General features: G+C 43.5%; 2 protein-coding genes, 1 long non-coding RNA gene, 2 other non-coding genes and 1 pseudogene across 16 annotated transcripts in view; 2 read left to right on the top strand and 4 right to left on the bottom strand.

Annotated features, from left to right (window-relative positions):
* Tex14 (testis expressed 14, intercellular bridge forming factor) overlaps positions 1-21,646 on the bottom strand; it is a 130,681-nt gene that overhangs the window by 83,071 nt on the left and 25,964 nt on the right. The gene's annotated exons all lie outside the window — the stretch shown is intronic.
* Positions 1,349-4,712, top strand: LOC120095168 (zinc finger protein OZF-like). The gene has a single exon (XM_039087375.2). The coding sequence runs from the start codon at positions 2,575-2,577 to the stop codon at positions 3,451-3,453; it is 879 nt and encodes a 292-aa protein (XP_038943303.1). The 5' UTR covers positions 1,349-2,574; the 3' UTR covers positions 3,454-4,712.
* On the bottom strand, positions 6,613-6,827 carry LOC120095489 (small nucleolar RNA U3). Its single transcript, XR_005490947.1, has one exon. It is a non-coding gene; the product is annotated as a small nucleolar RNA U3 (small nucleolar RNA).
* LOC120095496 (U4 spliceosomal RNA) lies at positions 7,977-8,093 on the bottom strand (annotated as a pseudogene).
* Positions 14,114-14,328, bottom strand: LOC120095490 (small nucleolar RNA U3). Its single transcript, XR_005490948.1, has one exon. It is a non-coding gene; the product is annotated as a small nucleolar RNA U3 (small nucleolar RNA).
* Positions 14,619-21,218, top strand: LOC134480850 (uncharacterized). Its single transcript, XR_010055730.1, has 2 exons — positions 14,619-14,737; positions 16,837-21,218. It is a non-coding gene; the product is annotated as an uncharacterized LOC134480850 (long non-coding RNA).

The raw sequence follows: 21,646 nt of genomic DNA, 5'->3' as shown, positions 1-21,646 counted from the left end.
ATTTAGAAGGAGAAGATGAGAAGGAAGCGGCCAGCAGGAACTAAATAAAAACTTCCAGAGCAAGTTTTCTTGTTTTTTTTTTTTTTTTCGTTTTTTTTTTTTGTTTTTTGTTTGTTTTTTTTTTCCGGAGCTGAGGACCGAACCCAGGGCCTTGCGCTTGCTAGGCAAGCGCTCTACCACTGAGCTAAATCCCCAACCCTTCAGAGCGAGTTTTCTAAGCTGGTCCACAGGTGGTTCTATCTTGCCCCAAGGGAGGACTGAAAACTAAACTTTTAGGGAACGTCTACCACTAAGTACTCTGCGGCAACTGGTTTCATGGAGACATATGTTTAATTCCCTTGCCAGCAAGTAATTCTGTAGCCTAAGCAGGCTTTGAACCTGTGCTCTTTCTGCCTTAGCCTCCAGAATAAATAGGCCTATACCACCACCTCCCAATTCCTTGGTTTTGATACAGAGCCTAACTACATAGCTTAGGCTAGCAGGGAGCTGTTTGTAGCCACAGTTGGCTTTGAATTTAAGACCCTCTTGCCTTAGCATGTACCACCATACAAATACATTTTGAGACTTGTCACTGAGAGGTGTGAAGCTGTAGATAGCAGTTCTGAGGCTGGCACAAGGCATCTATCTCTGAGAGACACCGTGTGCACTGGGCATGCTAAAGAAATGGAGAAATTTCGACTGTTCTACAAGGTGAGTTCCTATGACTCATTGGGGTGGGTGTAGGGTGAAGGAGACTTCAAAGGTAACATATGGGGGGGACTTATATCTCCAAGTGGCAGGGGTGCTTGCTTAAAGACAGGATGAAAGACAGATTTCTAATTGGGGGACAGATTTCTAACCTTTTCAGAATGGGAAAAAGGATTACTGAACTACTGTAGTTTCTTAATCTAACTTAATCCTTAAAGCAACCCCACATATTACACTGTTACTACATGAATCTAATTTACAGAAAAACAAATTCAGGCTGAGGAACTGTTGAAGGTTTACCAGCTAGTAAATAAGCAAAGTAAAATTATCAGCCAGAAGTAACTCCTCACCAAAGCAATCCCACACACAACACACTTTGTAGAAAATAATAGAAGGAAAGACAGCAAATTAACTGCCAACACTACAACAACAACAGCAGCAGCAGCAGCAAAGCCAGACATTAGCTGCTAATGCTTCTGACATCAGCACTCAGGAGGCTGAGGCAAAGACTGCCACTTCAAGGCCAGCCTAGACTGCACAAGTAGATGGACCAACCTACCGACCGACCGACCGACCGGCCTACCTACCTACCCACCTACCCACCTTCCTTCCCTCCCTCCCTCCCTCCCTCCCTCCCTCCTCTTCCTTTATTTCCTTTCTTTTTAAATTTCCTTTCTTCAAGATGGGTTTCACCACAGTCCTGGAACTCACGCTATAGCTAAAGCTAGCCTTGAACTAACAGAGATCTGTCACTTCTGCCTTCTGAGTACGGAGAATGAAGGCATGCACACCTTTCAAACAATGTAGTATGAACCACTCAGACACGTTCTCTCCCTCTCAGTGGTTTCCCAAAGGAATAGCCATCAAATGTAAATGAGCAGGGCAGTGAGACAACACAGAGAACCAACCAACTCTGTGCTCTGTACTCTGTGCTCAGAAGAACCCTGAATAAGAAAATGATTCTTCTGATACTATGAACACCCAAGGGCAGAGGCAGAGGATGCACCCATAAAGATGTCCCCTTGAGTCAGTGTTTTGAAAACCCCAGGAGTGCGCAGACGCAGGGCAGCGAGTGGACATTTTGGTCTTTGTCCGCGGGTCAGCACGGCGGTCGGGTCCACGTGGCGCCAAAGTAGGAGAAGCGGCTGAGGAATGCCAAGCACATAGAGCAACGCCGACACTGGGACAGCAGTTTTATCCACCAAGGAGAGTGGAAGGCAAGAATTGGAACACTGCTTCCTGTGCTCACAGACTTCATTTCTTTTCTTTCGGAACAGACATCAAGTTTTAAAAGGCGAAACATTTTTTAAAGCTTAAAGCTTTGCGCTTGAAACATAATTTAGATTTAAACAGAGAGTTGTATGGGATGAATCCTCTGCTACATATGGCTTGGGAATCCTCTATGATGACCTCCTGCTGGTAGGAGCCTCTTATAAGAGAGCAGCGTGGAGATGCCTGCAGTTTGTTAGTGGACTGCACAGACCAGAGGAAAGCCTCTGAGTTTCCTGAAGGCCGGAAGCATTTACCTAAGTGTCCTCCGCCCTGGACAGAGAAGTCATGCTGAGAGGAAGCCCTGTGTCTCTAAGAAATATTGAAAAGCCTTTAGCTAGATGACGGCTTTCTCAGCCTTGCTGGAGGAAAACAAGTGAACTTTGCAAAAACACCATTGACTATTAGTAAAACTTACCCTTGGAAGAAAGGTTTATACCAATAAAGTTTCTCTTAAACTTTCTCCCCTGCTCCGCATTTGAATGAATAGTCAGACCCAGAGAGAAGCCTTAGAACTGTAAGAAATGTGGAGACATCCTCAGTCAGGAGCAAACCCTCCTTCATCCAAACTTTTGTATTGGAGATAAACGCTGTGAATGTGATAAAGCTTCTATTCAGATGTCACACCTCAGTCAGCAGAGGATTTTAAGTGGGGGAAGCCCCTTTGCCTGTAAGGTATGTGGAATACTCTTTAGCCACAAGTCGAATCTTACAGAGCACGAGCATTTTCATAATAGAGAGAAGCCTTTCGAATGTAACGAGTGTGGGAAAGCCTTTAGCCAGAAGCAGTATGTCATTAAGCATCAGAACACTCACACCGGAGAGAAGCTCTTCGAGTGTAATGATTGTGGGAAATCCTTTAGCCAGAAGGAAAACTTGCTTACCCATCAGAAGATTCACACTGGAGAGAAGCCTTTTGAGTGCAAAGACTGTGGGAAAGCTTTCATTCAGAAGTCAAACCTCATCAGACATCAGAGAACTCACACGGGAGAGAAGCCCTTCATATGTAAGGAGTGTGGGAAAACCTTTAGCGGCAAATCAAATCTTACTGAGCACGAGAAGATTCATATTGGTGAGAAACCCTTTAAGTGTAATGAGTGTGGAACAGCGTTCGGCCAGAAGAAGTACCTGATAAAGCATCAGAACATCCACACCGGAGAGAAACCGTATGAGTGCAATGAGTGCGGAAAGGCCTTCTCTCAGCGAACGTCACTCATTGTGCACGTGAGAATTCATTCAGGCGATAAGCCGTATGAATGCAATGTATGTGGGAAAGCCTTCTCTCAGAGTTCGTCTCTAACCGTGCATGTGAGGAGCCACACGGGTGAGAAACCCTATGGCTGCAATGAATGTGGGAAGGCCTTTTCTCAGTTCTCAACCCTGGCCCTGCATCTGAGAATCCACACAGGTAAGAAGCCTTATCAGTGCAGTGAGTGTGGGAAGGCCTTCAGCCAGAAGTCCCATCACATCAGACACCAGAAAATCCATACTCACTAAACGCTCTGTGAATGTCTTCAGTACGGGGAAGTGTTCATTAGCAGTCTACACCTCATGGTACATCATTTGGTCATTCTGAGGCTGAGCACCATAAATTAGCCAAACATTTAATGTACGATGCTGTGAACACCGGAGAACTCCTACTGAAGGGAAAGAAGTGTGTGTGATCAAAAGCCTGCACTCGGCAAAGCAGCAGAAAAGAAAAGCAGTGCTGAACCGTGAACACGGTCGTCTACAATGGAGACTGGCAAACAGGTCCTGCTGACGGCTGTCAGCGTAGATCTGCAGGTCTTCACAGTTAGTGAGGACAGACATTAGAGAATGCTAACTACATTTACCAGGACTTAGAATATGAAAATAATTGCTTCAGCTGAACACCAAGACTATGTTTGGAGGTAAATTATTCTCTGAGGAGCAAACCTGCACACTACAAACTATAACCTGATAGTAAAAGTAAAATGTATGGATATTGAAAGTAGAAATATAGAAATGCTGTACATCATACAAGGTTGACTTTGGAGAGGGAAAACATTCCTTGTAACATTTGAAAATACTTGGGAAGTCTCATGAGTATTTATGCTCCGGAGGTGAGGCACCAGGAAATTTACCATGACTTTAGTTTAGAGCAGCCCAGTGTTAGCACTCAACTGCCGGTTGGGACTGGATGAGGAAGCACTGGGACTCCTTCGCAGACATTGGCAGGTGCGGGAGATGGGGTGTGAGTGACTGGAGGGACGGAAAGTGCTGTGGGGAGACTCAGTTTACAGGAGGATGCATACAGTACAGTGACTCCCAAGTTAAATCTCCTCCTCTGAGCTCCTGTCACGGCATATATGCACATGTATGTAAATGAGATGCATCAGAAGGATGCGGACCAACTGCTGAGAGTGAGGAAGGGAAGCGGGAGGGGGAGGGCAGGCTTCAGCTTTCATACAAGCATTCGTTCTCTTAAAGACGCAGGTAAATATATGAAGATATTGGCTAATTTTCAGTTGTGTTATATGAGTATCATGTCTTATTTTTTGTACTTTTCTGTATTTTTCAAAATAAGAACGGAGGTAATGGTGGGAACTCTGCACCTGTAGAGCTGTTATAGTTGTTTAATTCCCAATCAAATACTGAGCTTTTATAGAGATATTTCTAAAACTTTAATATGACAGTGAGTGGATGGACTTGGCACTCTATGTAATGAAATTATCTATTTTATTAAAGTTTAAAATGACAGCAAAAAGAAAAAAAAGAAAAAAAAAAAAAGAAAACCCCAGCCAGCTTCACTTCTTGAAGCTTTTCTGAATTCAACTCAATTACTATTTCCTTCAGGAAATCTCAACTGACACACAACCCAGACTTTTTAAACTGGCTTTGTATATACTTCCTGGCATTAGTATTTTAACTTTAAAGCTTTTATTACACCAGAGTTCTATGTGGTTTGTGTCAGATTAAATAGTAGAAAGACGTCATAAAGATGCTCTGTTATGGGCTGGAAAGATGGTTCAGCCATTAAGAGCACTAGCTGCTCTTCCAGAGGCCCTGAGTTCAATTCCAGCAACCACATGGTGGCTCACAACCATCTATAATGGGATCTGATGCCCTCTTCTGGTGTGTCTGAAGATAGCTACAGTGTACTCATAAACATAAAATAAATATATTTTAAAAAGATGCTATGTTATCATGAATCTTTCACACAATATATATGCAGTATCTAAGTATGGTCTTTATGCCAATATATGAGTGAAAAAGAGAAAGAGAGCAAATGAAAAGGAAACGCTGAGGCTTGTGAGTGGCTCAGCAGTGAAGAGCACGCATGCTCTTCCAGAGGACCTGCGATTTTAGATCCTGACGCCCAAGTCAGGTGGCTCACAATTACCTGTAACTCCGGACTTACAGAGCCTGGACCATCTTCTAGTTTCTTCATGCACTCAAACACATGAGGCATACAGACACCCAAACACATAGTAAATCTTTTAAAAATTAAAATTAAAAACAAATAATCACTGAAGGCAATCTGACCTGGTCTTGTAGGTGCTGCCAAGTCACTCTTGAGTATGCACCTCGACCTAATGGACAGATAATATTTTACTATGGTACTATCTCCTAAAAATATTACATAAATGCATTTTAAAAGGTTTTTTAAAATCAATTTATTTTATATGTATGAGTATTTTGCCTCCATGTATGTCTGTGCCAAAAAAATAAATAAATAAAAATAAAAGAATCTGATGTCCTGAAACTTGAGTTACATACAGCTGTCAGGCATCATGTGAGTACTAGAAATCTGAACTAAAGTCCTACCGAAGAAAAACAGTCAGTGCTCTGAACCAATGAGCCATTTTTCTTTTTTTTTTTTGATGATTTGTTTATTTAATGTATATGAGTACACAATAGCTGTCTTAGACACACCAGATCCTATTACAGATGGTTGTGAGCCACCATGTAGTTGCTGAGAATTGAACTCAGGACCTCTGGAAGAGCAGTCAGTGCTCTTAACCACTGAGCCATCTCTCCTGTGCATGATTTAATTTTTAATTAACCTATTACAAAAGACAACTATAAAACTACGGAAAAGCTTTTGTGGGGCTGGTGAGATAGCTCATCTGGTAAAGGGACTTGCCGGGAAGCATGGTGACCTGAATTCAATTCCAGGACCCATACATATAGTGCAAGATGAGAATGGGTTCCCCTAAGTTGTTCTGAGTCCTTACTGTGTAAACCAGGCTGACCTGAAACTCAGTGTTCCATCAGTATCTATCTGTACTGGAACTGTGGAATGGTGACAACTTTGTTGCTCTTAGGTCTGTCTTTTGAGACAGGATTTCTCTGTGTAGCTCTGGCTTTCCTGGGACTCAATTTGTAGACCAGGTTTGCCCTCAAACTCACGGAACTACCTGCTTCTGCCTAAGTGTTGGAATGAGAAGGACTGGGTGATCACGTCCCGCTTCACTGAAGAACAAAGCCTACCTTGAAAAACACACTGCAACTTATCTGTTGCAGTGAATGTCTGTGAATGTCTGCCTACCTGCATGTACATACTCACGGAGACCAAAACAGTCAGTCAGTAAAATACCACCCTGGATCGAAGTAGCTCTTCATGGGTATTATTAACAAAGCAAATTCTGAAGGCTGCAAGATCTTCCTTTAAAAACCATAATTGTATGAGGGGCCACTCAGACTGCGTTCCCTCCCTCTTACCCTCCCGAAGGAGAGAAGAACGATCATCAATGGCAAGAGGCAGCTGCACAGAAGCAGCACCTAGAGCCGGCTTCACGCTCAGGAGGGGACGCTATGTCTCGTCCTCGTGGTTTCGGGTGCTCTACACAGTCAGAGAAACTTCTCTAGTAACGAACTATAGAAATGATCCCTGAAAGTATAGTCTTAACTCCACTCAGCCGCCATCGCCGCACTGCACCAAGCGCCCTCGCATCTTAGTCACGGCGACTTTCGCCCAGACGCCCCATGTTCTCCGTGTCGCCGCCGCTTTCAGACACCACGGCGGCCCACACGGACACATGTTCTCTGACCCACTGACACCTCTCCATACGGAGTCCACGAGGCATTTTGACTCGCTAGTGTCCCTACACTAGGCAAACTGTCACCACGATTAGCATACGGTCGCCGAGTAGCCAATCGGCTTACAGCCCTCTTCTGCCCCGTCCCACTTCCGTCAAGCGTCACTAACGGCCACACGCGGTCCCGGCCGCCTGCCATCGCACTTCCTTTCTGCGGCGGCTCCCGCCGGTTTGGGCTTCTGGCCCAAGCCAGAGGCCTTGGGTGAGGAACAAACGTGGGGAAGATAGTGGCAGTTCAAGGACTGCAAGCCCTATTTAATAAATTCTGTCCTGTGATCAAAGAAACACATATGAAACACATGAAAGTGTCGGAACACTAGGGAAATTGAGGCGAGCGCTTTTTCCCAAGTGTGAGGCCAGATTTAGTTAGCTACAAAGTGAAACCCTTGGTTAAAAACAACCTAAAGTCTCCAAATTCAAACTCGTAATATTTTAGTTGCATACAAAGTTTGTGACATTTTAAAATACATAAACGTTGGGTATTGGAGAGATGGCATAACAGTTAAGAGCACTGGCTGCTCCTCCAGAAGACCTGTGGTTCAATTTCTAGCATCCCAAGACAGCCCACAATAGTAACTTCAGTTCCAGGATATCCAGATACCTTCACACAGACATACATGCAGGCAAAGCACCAGTGCACATAAAGTAAAAATAAATCATCTTTTAAAAATATGTACAACTTTGCACTTTTTTCTTATGAACCTCTTCCACCTTCCCTGGTCAACCCCTGTGTGCATATATAGATTGCAGATTAATCTTCTCAAAGAAGATTTATTGAAATGGTTTTTTTTTGCTTGTTTGTTTTTTGTTTTTTGTTTTTCTTTTTTTCGGAGCTGGGGACCGAACCCAGGGCCTTGAGCTTGCTAGGCAAGTGCTCTACCGCTGAGCTAAATCCCCAACCCCTATTGAAATGGTTTTAAATTACATTTTCTATTTCTAGGATTTTTGTTCCTTTTACCAGCTGACTTTTAAACATTTTTCACCACAGCCAGGCAGTGGTGGCCCACTCCTTTCAATTAGCAATAATCGCGCCTCGGATAAACCTCATTGGCTACGATACTGCCACTCAAAGCTGGCCACTCCTTTAATCCCAGCACTTAGGAGGTAGAGGTAAGTGGATGTCTATGGGTTCAAGGCCAGCCTGGACTACAGATAGGGTTCCAGGGCAGCTGGGGCTACACAAAGAAGCTCTTGTCTCAGGAAAAAGAAAAAGAAAGAACAAACTCATCCTCACAAATAAAATATAGTTGTCAAAGTGATATAGTACACAAAAAAAAAAAATCTTGATTTCTGGGAAAATACATTTCTCTGCAATTATGCTAACTTTAAGCATCAATGTTTATTTTGGATTTTAGATTTAGTCGTTGAAAAAAGTGTGCTGTACATCTTTGCCACTGCTGTGTGTGTATCCAGCGTCAGCATCAGGATGAAGCATTAGGCTTTTATCCCTATTTCCCTGGCATATCCATCAACGTCTGTCTTTTCAGCTTGTTTACTTCCACTCAACTTTATGTTCTAGGAGGGCCTGATGCAGATGTCACTCAGTGTTATTTAACAGCTACTACAAGGTCCTTATTATGCTAAAAATTATATAAAGTTCTAAAGCTCAGACACTTCTAGAATTGGTTTTATCTCCTACATGGGAACATACTCAAACCCAGAAGGGCATAGTGGTTTGAACTGTTCTCATTTATTAATCTCTAATTCACTGAAAGGGTGTTCTTTATACACAATACCTCTAACAAACTAAAAAAAAAAATTTGCTAGCTAAATGCAAAATCAGTCCCTCATGTCTTTCCTCCTTTTACACTATAAGTAAAGCTCACTGGCCAGTGAACAGCCTCTTTCTGCCAACCTCTGCCCAGTAAAGAGGATTCAGAGAAAATTATATCCCTCGACCAGAAAAAAAGAGGGCAACAAAGGAAAATAATTGGGCTGTGTCTTGCATTCTGTGTAAGACTCCCTGACTCACTGAAGCAGTAATAACTGACTTCACTTGCTTTACTGCAATCGATGGATATGCGATCAGTCTCCTCACCCCGGCAGCACTTCACTTTGGTGAAGTCTCTTTGAATGCATCCAAATTTACCACAGGAACAAAAATGCTCATCTGAGTGGTCATGGTCACAGCCAGATGCCCCGCCTTTGCCGCAACTGTAGCAGCACTGCTCTTGCTCCTTGGCAATGTAGCCACCTTTACCAAAAATATCAGGCATCCTCCTAAAGATCACAGACCTTGGCAAGATGGCCAGACTCACCACAGAAATAATAGATGCCTGGTAGAGATGAGAAAACACACTGAAACCTCTATTCAAAATAAACCACCTGTATACCACAGCTTCTTATTTTATAACCCCGACTGTCACCAATAGGGCATTCTCTGGCCCAGTGGCCCAACCACCCACACTCAAAGCCTTGATGCTCACAGCTGCAGTTAGAGCGTCTGTGTTTCGGTCCCCTGCAGGGGTGGGGACTCTACCACAGGCCCTGAAGGCAGCTCTCAAAGCAGTGGCTGTGTTTTTAGCATCCCTGCTGGCGACATACACAGAATATATGGTTTCCCTAAGCTACTGAGGTATGTTCCAGGAAGTCCATGTTCTAATGTTTTAAGTATTTCCCTTTCATTTTTGTTTGTTGAGACAGGGTCTTATGTAACCCAGATTGTCTTCAAATTTGCTATGATATTCAAGGATGTCCTTAAAACCCTGATCCTCCTACTTCCTCCTACTTCCACTTTCCCAAGAAATTGAAGATAATGAGCCACCACACCTAGCTTTCTTCTAGAAGTTTCAGGCCTTGTATGGCTCTTTGGTCCATTTTAAATTCATTTTTGGGTAGGATAAGCTAGAGTTCTGATTAACTCTTTTACATGTGGATACCCAGTTCCCACAGCAGCAGTTTTGAAGAGGCTGTCTTTTCTCCTATGCAGTCTTTAACAGTTCCCTAGCTCTGCGGATGCGTTGATTGACCTCCATGTCCTCTATTCCACTGGTCTACGTTATTTGTTTTTGTACCAGTATCATGCATGCTCTTTAAAGTTAGACTAATTATGATTTAAAATCAAGTCTCACTTTGAGCTTTCTGTTTGGGATTGTGTGTTAATCAGGGTTCTGTAAATGATCAAATCAAAAAGATTGAATACTTATTATAAAAGAAGCTTATTAGATTGGCTTACATGGAATGTGGTTGTTGGAATAGGTATGGACCCCATGGACCCCATAGACCCACGTGTTTGAATGCTTGGCCTATAGGGAGTAGCACTGTTAGGGGGTGTGGCTTTATTGGAGTGGGTGTGGCCTTATTTGAGGACGTAAGTCACTGTTGGGGTGGGCTTTTATATTACTCAAGCTATGCCCAGTGTTGATGGTCCCCTTGTGCTGTCTTCAGAACTCTCAGCTCCTTCTCGAGCACCATGTCTGGATGCTGCCATGTTTCCCACCGTGATGATAACGGACTAAACATTTGAACTGTAAACTGGCCTCAATTAAATGTCCTTTATAAGAGTTGCTATGGTTATGATGCTTTTTCACAGCAATAAAACTCTAAAACACATGGTATAGACTGGGTATCTGTATGGTGGAAAGGCTCAATCCACAAGACTACACATCTTCAGCATTCCCAATCTGTGGCTGAAGACCTGGAGGGTTCCTGGAGAGATGCTGGTCTTTGGTCCACTTGAAAAGCTAAAGAAGTGGTGCTCTGATGTCCAAGGATGGCAAGATCAACAAACAGCAACAGGGTATGCGCACTCACCAAGAGTGAGCAAAGACAGCATCATTGTTTTCCCTCAAACTGCATTATATCTAGGCTACTAGGAAAGGTAGAGCCCATTCTTAAACAGGGTTTTCCCCCACCCCAATTAATCAATCATTCCAGAAGGTATCCTTACAGACCATCCAGAAGTGTCTTTCTTACTTGGTATCAGATACAATCACACACACAACTAAGATCAATCATCATACAAGGCTTTGGCTTTCCTGGTCCTCTGTGTATTTGTGATTTGTGAGATGGGTCTCATGTATTGCAGACTTGTGGTCTTCATCTTGGTATATAGCTTAAGATAACCTAGAACCTTCTACCTCTACCCCCCACAAGTGCTGAGATAACAAGTGTTGAGGTACATTCTACCAAATGGTCATTACTGAGAAAAATTACTGAATACTAAATGTGGTGGTGACACAAGTCTGTAATCTACACTTGGAGGCTGTTAGCATTTTCTCTGAGCTCCGACCCACAGTTACCTGGCAACAGCCAAGTATGACTGACTCACTATAAAAGGGGCTGCTCCCACCCCCACCCCCACCCTCGCCCCCACCCCGCTCTCTCTTGCTCTCTTGTCTTCTTGTTCCCTCTCATTCCTGCCCCACATGCTGCTCATGGCCCGCCTCTATTCTCCTCTCCCCCATGCCTCTCTCTCTGCTTTTTCTCTGTCTCTACTACCCTCTAACTCCCCTTCCCATGCCCTGAATAAACTCTATTCTATACTACAACCTGACCTACAAATCCACCAAACATATTTCTTCCTCTCTTTATCTTTTTATAAACACAACAGAGGCTGAGATGAGAGTGACTGCAAGTTGTTACGGTCAACTTCTTTGACCACATAACAAGAATGCATCAGATGCTTACGTAGAGTGATTCTGTACCCTGCTACTGTGCTCAAAGTGTGTATCAAATGTAAACATTTTCTCGTGGTTAATTTGGGGTATGATGTCATATCATCTGCAAATAGGAATAATCTGACATCTTCCTTTACTAATTGTATCCTTTCTTTTTCTTGGCCATACCATCCTAGCTTATTTCCTATACTTAATATTCAGTAATAGTATTCAGTAAGAGTAGATATTAAGAATAGTAGTACTTGGGGCTGGGGATTTAGCTCAGTGGTAGAGCGCTTGAAGGCCTTGGGTTCAGTCCTCAGCTCTGGAAAAAAAAAAAAAAAAGAACCTAAGAATAGTAGGACTCTTAGAGGGGATGCCTCCGGATTTTCCCCCGCTTGGTATAAAGTTGGCTTGGAGGTTTGGCAAGGAAACAAAAAACAAAACCAAAATCCCACATGCCACAGGGAATGTGTAGAGGTCAGAGGACAGTTCCCGGGGGTTAATCGTTCTTCCTATTTGAGACAGGGAATGAGCTCAGGTTGCCAAGCCTGGCACAAAGCATCTTTACTCACTGAACCATCTTGTGGCATCATACTTGGGATTTTTAAATATTAGACGGTATCACGTTTATTTTTTAATACCATCGGGTAAATGTAACATAAGTCGCTGCTCAGTTTGATGCAGGGTCTCCCTGTGTAGCCCAAACAGGGTTTAAATTGGAGATCCTCCTTTTCAAGCTTTCTTTATTATACTACTGGGGATGGAAACCAAAGGCTCTGAGGACATCAGGCAAATACGCTATAATAAGATATATCCATTATTTACTCAGACAGAGTCTGAGCATGTGGTTGGCCAACTTCTGATTTTCCTACTTCAACTTCCCAGTGCTGAGCCAACAGAAGACCACCAAGCCAGCACTTTATATACAAAGTATGGTTAGATATTCATTTATTACATTGCCTAGGCTGGTCCTGAATTCTTGGATTCAAGTGACCCTACTCTGCTTGTTTAATGTTGGGACTTTAGATGCCTTTCATTAATGTTTTTAGGTTTTAGGTTTTGTTTTCTTTTCTTGTATTGAGGCTTTTGAATCCAGGGGTCTCTCCAGACCAGCTTACAGTGACTTTTAAAAAACCTAGGCCAGCCCTGAAATCACTAGGTGTAGGTAAGGATGACTTTGAAATCCCCGTCCTTCAGCTTCTACTTTTCAAGTGCTCAGATTATAGGGGATGGGGGCTGGAGAGATGGCTCAGCAGTTAAGAGCACTGACTGCTCCTGAGTTCAAATCCCAGCAACCACATGGTGGCTCACAACCATTATGGAATCCAATGCCCTCTTCTGGTGTGTCTGAAGACAGCTACAGTGTACTCATATACATAAAATAAATAAACATTAAAAAAATTATAGGGGGATCACCAAATCCCCAGCCCAAGTTTATGTCAAGGTGTCGTGTGTGTGTGTGTGTGTGTGTGTGTGTATCCTGAACATATACATATAGATATATATGTATATATACACATATAAGTATATAACATATATGTAACTAACATGTATATATGTCATATGTATATGCATATATAACCTGAACTAAGATAATATATATAACATGATCTACATAATATAACCTGACCTATTCATGTTAAGAGTGACCTGTTCTTCTACAGAGACTAGAAACTGAAAGTACCCTTTGTATTCTCGAAACATCTTACATGTAACGTTCACTAAAATTGTTAAGGGTGATGGAACATGATTAAGATAGCAACTTATTTATGCAAACTGTCAACGGATGAGTGATCATCTAACACCTCTCCAAGTAATTTACTTTTCAATAGTTGTGCAAATAAATAAATAAATATGTATTCAAAGCGGCTGTAAATTGGGCTTGGCAGTTAAAGGCTCGGTGAAACTCTTTCAGAGAACCTCCTGCACCTCAAGAACTTTCTGAAGATACAAATAACGCACTGTATGCACAGCTAAAAGAGGATCCTCTGAATTCCTAAGACAACCAAAGGTAAAGAGTGGAACCATTTTTTTTTAAAGATTTATTTTATTTATTATATATAAGTACACTGTAGCTGTCTCCAGATACACCAGAAGGGGGCATCAGATCTCTTTACAGATGGTTGTGAGCCACCATGTGGTTGCTGGGAATTGAACTCATGACCTCTGGAAGAGCAGTCGGGTGCTCTTAACCGCTGAGCCATCTCTCCAGCCCAGAGTGGAACCATTTTTAAAACAAAAGATTACCATAAAAAGCTATGGGTATCTCCGGAGAACTTAAATGAAGCTTCCAAAATAAGACAAAGACAAAGGTCAAGTTTCGATTAGGCAAGAAGCAAACTCCAATTAATGACACAAAGCATCTAATACTGTGTCTATATTGCTCTAAGAACTACTCAGCTCAGAAAGCTGGAAAGATACTGCAATACTGTTAGTGTAAGAAAAGCTAAAGCTTTCTAACTTTTGCAACCTTGGAAAAAAAAGAATTCGAAATCCACTCAGACTGCGTTCCCTCCCTCTTACCCTCCCGAAGGAGAGAAGAACGATCATCAATGGCAAGAGGCAGCTGCACAGAAGCAGCACCTAGAGCCGGCTTCACGCTCAGGAGGGGACGCTATGTCTCGTCCTCGTGGTTTCGGGTGCTCTACACAGTCAGAGAAACTTCTCTAGTAACGAACTATAGAAATGATCCCTGAAAGTATAGTCTTAACTCCACTCAGCCGCCATCGCCGCACTGCACCAAGCGCCCTCGCATCTTAGTCACGGCGACTTTCGCCCAGACGCCCCATGTTCTCCGTGTCGCCGCCGCTTTCAGACACCACGGCAGCCCACACGGACACATGTTCTCTGACCCACTGACACCTCTCCATACGGAGTCCACGAGGCATTTTGACTCGCTAGTGTCCCTACACTAGGCAAACTGTCACCACGATTAGCATACGGTTGCCGAGTAGCCAATCGGCTTACAGTCCTCTCCTGCCCCGTCCCACTTCCGCCTGAGACGGGTCTTGCGTTACTGACGGCCACTCGCGACCCCGACCGATCGCGATTGCGGCGGTGCCCGTCTTCAGCCTCTACGCTGCCTCAAGCCGGAAGCGCCCAAGTCAGAGGCCTTGGGTGAGGAACAAACGTGGGGAAAATGGTGGCAATCCAAGGGCTGCAAGCCCTATTTAATAAACTCTGTGGGTGAAGCGCAATGGTAGCTCACTGCTGCAATCCTAGCACTTGGGAGATAAAGACAAGGGGTCAGGAATTTAAGCCAGTCGCAGCTTCATAAAATCCAGTCTAAAAAGATCATAAACAAATCAGCATTTAGAGATACCAGATTTCTTCTATTTTGAAAGAAGAGAGAAAATAGACAAAGCGAACTGGCCACATGGTAATTACTAGCGCAATTATTGGATACATACTTGATGATCACTATTTTAATCTGTCATTCCCTTTTATCATTTTACCAGTAGAAGGGTTATTTCCTTTTCTTATAGATATTGCATTGCCTGACATCTGTTTCACAACAGATTGAAAAAGTTGGGTCTCTTTTCTGTCTGGTAATAAGAGCAGGTCTTACTTGTGGGGAGGAAAGCTCTGAGTGAATTAAGTCCTGAATGAACGTGTGCTGTTGACATGGGCACATCCATGACAAGAACCACTCAAACTCATGGGAAAAGAGATGGCAAAATCTTCCTCTGGTTTATGTGCACATGTTGACAGTGTGTGGAGAAAATGTCCACCATACCTTTGTCTCCTCCCATATATTTTACATCTGAAGATGGTTCCCATACAAACTCCGGTCTCTCTGGTCATGGCCCTTCAATATTGAAGACTTTTCCATTCTTCATTCTCCCTTTTTTTTTTTTTTTTTGCTTTTGAGACAGGGTCTGGCAGGTCTAAACCTCCCTTTGTAGAGTAGGCTGGTCTTGAATTCATAGAGATCTCTTTACCTCTGCCTCCCAGCTGCTGGATTAAAGGCTGTTCCACCACACCCCACTCACTTTCCACCTTTTGAGACGCCCACCCCTCAACACACATGCTATACCTTGGTCTTTCTTTGAGTAGATGCTGCACTAGCACATGAGTCTGAACATCTCTCTAGCATGTTCTAAGATTTAATTTGCTAGACATGTTGGGTCATGACACTCAGGAGGCTGAAAACAGGGTTAGCCACGAGTTTGAAGACAGACTAGGTTACACACTAAGTTCCATACCAACGGGGGGCAGGGGGGGGAGTGAGAACCATATCCTAGCACCTACAATAGGCAGGCCACAAATGCTTTTACCTTTAACTATAAAGGATCTGATAGCCCTTTCTGACTTCCATGGACACTTACACACAAACATGTGCACACACACACATATAAATCCTCTTAAATAATTAAAGGGGCATTCCTCCCTTGAAGCTCTTCCCACCCTTGGGAACTGTTCTCACTTTTCCTTAATAAATCAGGGCCTATGGGTAGCATTTTCCAACAATACTGAAAACCTGAGTTTGATTCTCAGAAAACACATTTGATTCTCAGAAAACGCATTTCTTCTAGGCTCTGCCCCCACAGTTACCTGGCAATAGCCAGGTATGAATGACTCACTATAAAAGGGGATTCTTGAGGGTTGGAGATTTAGCTCAGTGGTAGAGCGCTTGCCTAGCAAGCACAAGGCCCTGGGTTCGGTCCCCAGCTCCGAAAAAAAGAAAAAAAGGGGGGGGGATTCTTGCCCCCTCCTCTCTTGTCCTCTTACTCTCTTACCCTCTTCCTTCTCTGTCCCTTCTCTCCCCATTCCTCTCGCCCTCCTCTCTCCATCTGCCCAGCCTCTCCTCCTCCTCCTCTTCATCTTCTTCCTCCTCTTCTCCTCCCCCCTTCCACTGCCTTTCTCTGTCTCCACTTCCCCAACTCCACTCCCCATGCCCTAAATATACTCTATTCTATACTATACCCTTGCGTGGCTGATACCTCAGAGGGAAGGAATGCCTCAGTATGGGCCAGCAGAGGCACCCCTTTTCCCCTGCACCATACTGCGCCTCGACCAATCATATCCCTAGCTTCCCTTAATAACCAATTACTCCAAGTTGTCCTTGGTGTAACACATACACAATAAATAAATGTAAAAAATGATAATTAAGCAAGTTAATAAAACAATGCTATTTAATTATTACTTCTCTGTAAGCCTTCCTTGACCTCTTCAGATAATAGTGATCACAATGTATTTTGTTTGTTTTGAGACAGGTCTTAATATGGAGCCATGACTGTCTTGGAACTTACTATGTAGACCAAGTTGACCTTGAACTCACTGAGATCTACAAGCCTTTGTCTCTGAGTTTGCAATTAAAGGCATGCACCACTCTGGCAAACCACCACATATTTTGAGACCCCAATTATCTTACTATGTGCATGTGCACAGATCAATTAGTGCTTTTACTAAACTGGGTGTATTTAAATTTTGTTTTTGGCTTTTTGTGTGTGGTAGTTTGAATCGAAATGGCCCACATAGGCTCAGGTTTCAGTTCCTGGTCCCTAGTGAGTACAACTGTGGGAAAGATTAAGAAGTATGGCCTTGGGGTTGGGGATTTAGCTCAGTGGTAGAGCGCTTGCCTAGGAAGCGCAAGGCCCTGGGTTCAGTCCCCAGCTCCGAAAAAAAGAACCAAAAAAAAAAAAAAAGTATGGCCTTGTTGGAGGAAGTGTGTCACTTGTGGTGGGTAACCATTCCCAGTAAGCTCTCTCGCTGTAAATGTAAAGTCCCAGCTACTGCATGCCTGGCATCACACTCCTCTCCACGATGGTCGAGATTCTGAAACTGTAAGCGAGCTCCAACTAGACGTTTTTATAAATTGTTTTGGGCTTTGTCTCTCTTCACTACAGAAACTAAGACTGCAACCACGGACGCACATGTGCCACTCGGGTGTAGCCCTACAGTCTACCTTGTTTAAAACTGATTCTTGTTTTGCTACCACAGATAGGCTAGCCCGTCTGCAAACCTCCAGGGACTCTTTTCTCCCTAGTACATCTCTCACTGTAGGAACACTGCATGCCACTGGAAGCCATCTGGGTTCTAAGGATTCCAACTCACACAGTCAGGCCAGGTGACCTAGTCTACCCACTGACCTATCCTGAGTGCCCACTATGGAGGTCTCTGCTTTTTCATGTATGAAGGGATCTTGCTGTGCTGCTAGTCTCCATTTACAGGCTCAAGTGATTATCTCAGTTCAGTCTCCCATGTAGCTGCTAGGACAGGCATGTGACACGTGACACGGAGTGTGCTTTTCTGTTTGTTTTTCAAGACAGGGTTTCTCTAGGGATCCCTGGGAATCCTTCTCTAGACCAGGCAGAGATCCATCTGCCTCTGCCTCCCCAGTGCTGGGATTAAAGGCACGAGCCACCACTGCCTGGCTGTGACAGTGTATCATAATTGCAAGTCTTTGGTTTTTGGCTATAGGGTGTAGTTTGAGGCTGTGTCTCACTCTTTACCTAGGCAGTCCTTGGGTTTATGGTGATCGGCCTGCCTATACCTCCCATATGCTGGGATTACAAACATGAGGCATCAAACTGGCTTTAGGTCTTTTTGTTTTTCTTTTTACTTTTTTTTTTTTTTTGGACACCGGTGTCTTTTATGTAGCCCAGGGTGAGCTACAACTTAAGATTCCCCTTCCTTTGAGACCCCAGTGCTGTAATTGGTAGCATGCAGTACCTACCCACCTAGGAAAGGTGATTCCCAGAGCTGACGGTCAATATAAACAATCCCTTTTAAAGAACGGAGAAGGGGAAAAGACTGAAGAAGGAAATGAACATCTGACATGGGCATAGCCATGTGAAGGACCAAAAAGCCTCAGCCCCATGGGAGTGGCAAAGCTTTCCTTAGCTGAGGCTCAGAGAGGGGCAAAGCCTTCCTCAGGTCCTAGTTTGAATGCTGACGGTGTGCCCCTACATAGACTAGCTAGACCCTCCTCTTTGTTTATCTGTAATAGCTCTGTTTCCTGTTCGGCTGTATGCAATAACCCCTCTCCCTGGTCAGCTGTGTGTTATCAACGTGCAGAACTCCTCCATCTCAGGGAGTCTGTGTCCATGTGTCTGCTGTTTCTTTAGAAGTTTTCATTTCTTCTTTTCTCTTGTCTCCCCTCGTCAGCACCCCTGGACCCAAGCTGTTCAAGGACCAGGCAAACTGGCTTTGAGGGCTGTGGGTCCATGCTGGAACGTCTAACATAAGTATGCTCTCAGAACTGACATAATTGAGAATGGAGCAGAGCAACTGAGAAAGTAATGGCATGGCAAAGTGGTTGCTCAATTTAGTGAAAGATTCTAATTTCTATATAATCAATATATCAGCAACCTCATGCTAGCTCACAACTATCTATCTGTAATGAGATCTGATGCCCTCTTCTGTTATGTCTGAAGATGGTGACAGTGTACTCATACACATTAATATATATTAATATACATATTAATATATATTTATATATAAAACAACACAAATCAGGATGGTCATGAGAAACAGGAGAGCTCTGTAAGGACCCATAGATAAACATTTTTGTGTGTATTTCTGTCATAAATGTGAATGTTGTTACTGTATTGTGCTTTAATCATTAATTGATTTGTGTGTCTCTCCAGTAAATCCTGAATTCCTTGATGTTAAAAAAAAAAGAAGGAAAAGCTATAGGGAGAGGGAGAGGGAGACAGACAGAGACAGAGACAGAGACAGAGACAGACTATCACTGGATGTGATATAGGCCAGGTACTCAGGGAAAAATCAAAGAAGAATCCAAGTTGAAGAGCAAGTGAGGTGGAACATGTCCATACATCGTCCTGTACTTAGGAGAGGATGGCAAGAGGATTGCACTAAGTTTGAGGACAGACCAGCCTGGGCTGCACAATGAAAACTCTCGAGAAGGGAGGTATGGACGGTGACACGCCTGAGCAATTAAGAGCACTGGCTGCTCTTCCAGGGGACCCAGGCTTGATTCCCAGCAACCACATAACAGCCACAAGCACCAGCAATTCCAGTTTCAGGGGATCTTCTGTCTCCTCTAGCACCCGGTGTACAGACAAAACACTCATACACCTATGAAGCACAGCTTAGAAGAAACCTCGGAGAAACCAGGGGTTAATCACACCAGGGTTGTTATTTTCTTCAAAGCCAGGGAATGAATGATGCCTGACCCCTGAAGTGCTGGAGTGACCAACAACCTGTGACCCTCTGCTCATCAGTTAGGAGGCCGCCTCCACCTGACCCCCATATCCTGAGCTCTGCCTCTCAGCAAACAGAACACAGCCTTGTGAGAAAGGCCCCATGTGCGTATTTTGCATTCACCAACAGAATCTATCCTTATGCTAACCCAGACCCTTCCTCATAGCCAGCAGTTCCCAAACTGTAGGTCACATAATCAGACAGCCTTCATATCAGATATTTACATTTCGATTCATCAAAGTAGCAAAAATACAGTTTTGAAATAGCAACAAAAAAATTCTATGCCGGGGTCACCACACCAATCTTAGGAAGGTGGAGAACCACTGGACTAGGTCCTAGTCATGAGCTCTATCACCAGCCCAAAAATTTACTCTTATTGTAAAAGGTCACAAGAGCTTTGGTTCTTTGCAAAGAAATTTTAGTGTAGCCAGCCCTGAAGCTTTGTTATGAGACTTACTGCATGGAGACTTTCCCTCACAGTTTCACTATGTCTCAATGTGTAAGGACAATAAACCACTAAGCCAGTCCCCAAAGGGCAATGATCCAGTCCTACAAAGATGGCACTGTCTCCAGTCTCATTCTTCAGCTCTTGAGGACTGTGTGGCTGTCTCCTACCCAACTAACCAACCCAGCCGGCAGGCTTAGAGGAGGAATGTCCCTTGCCACACCAACCCCAGTAGATTCTATGTGACAAGTTCCACAGACTGAAGCGAAAACTTCAAAAGAAGGAGGCCTCCTGGAACCGGTTGTGGAACTCTTGACCGGAGAAAAATACTGAGCCATGGTTCTCAAGGCAATTTGTCTGTCCTATCTTTTTCTATTCTCTTTCTTATTCATGAGATGTTCCTGAGAGCCTAGACTAGGACTTTATGGCCTCATATCTGGAGAAGTAGGTGTTTTACTTCACAAATCATTTACAAATCACACAATAGTGGTAAGACACATAACTTTTCCAACAACAAATGATTTTTGTATGCGTGTGTTGTTGGAGGTGGGCTTGGCATATTGGTAAAGAAAGCATTATTTTAAGAGAAGAATTAAAAATAGTTTTAAATTATACTAAATGCTAGATAATGATTGCCCATAAAAATGTACCAACTTGTTTAGGAATTATACTTTACTAATAAGTGCCCAGAAAGGTCTTATGAACCTGCTCTTGCAAGTATGCCATCAGCACCCAGTGATTCTTGTGCTTTATTGTGCCAAGTGATAACGACGTTACCTGCTTCATCCATGACTGCTTCATTGAACACACTTTTTAGAAGTTGTAATACTTGAATGATTTTGTATTTTCTTATGCCAAATTAATATGATAATTGTTCTACTGGACTGCTTCACTGAACACATCTTTTCAGAGTTGTAATACCTGTTTCTTTAAGCATAAAAACCCTTGCTTGAGAGCTGTGGAATACACTCAGATTCAAACTGCCTCTGTGTTTGTTTTTGTTTGTCACCACCAAATCTTTACCTACCTAGTCTTTGAGGACCCTCATTCCAGGGACCTCCACACCTGGCTGGGGTGGTCCGAGGCAGTCCCCGACATTAAAATAGATGTCTTTAAAAGACGGATGTCTGGGGTTGGGGATTTAGCTCAGTGGTAGAGCACTTGCCTAGCAAACACAAGGCCCTGGGTTCGGTCCTCAGCTCCAAAAAAAAAAAAAAAAAAAAAAAAAGACGGATGTCTGCAGTGCTGCTTCAGCATTTAGGAGAGCTTGCTGTAGGAACATGAGGACCAGATGTAGCAGAATTTTAGCAGAGCCACTGAATCTGGCATGAATTCTGGAATGATAGCACCTCCTTAGGCGTTTGTAAATAGTCAGTGATTGATCTGAGATTTGTATGGGTTGCTCCTAATGC

The sequence above is a fragment of the Rattus norvegicus genome, chromosome 10 (genome assembly GCF_036323735.1).
Source record: "Rattus norvegicus strain BN/NHsdMcwi chromosome 10, GRCr8, whole genome shotgun sequence".
Taxonomy (NCBI): Eukaryota; Metazoa; Chordata; class Mammalia; order Rodentia; family Muridae; genus Rattus; species Rattus norvegicus.
This window is presented reverse-complemented; position numbering and strand designations above follow the sequence as displayed.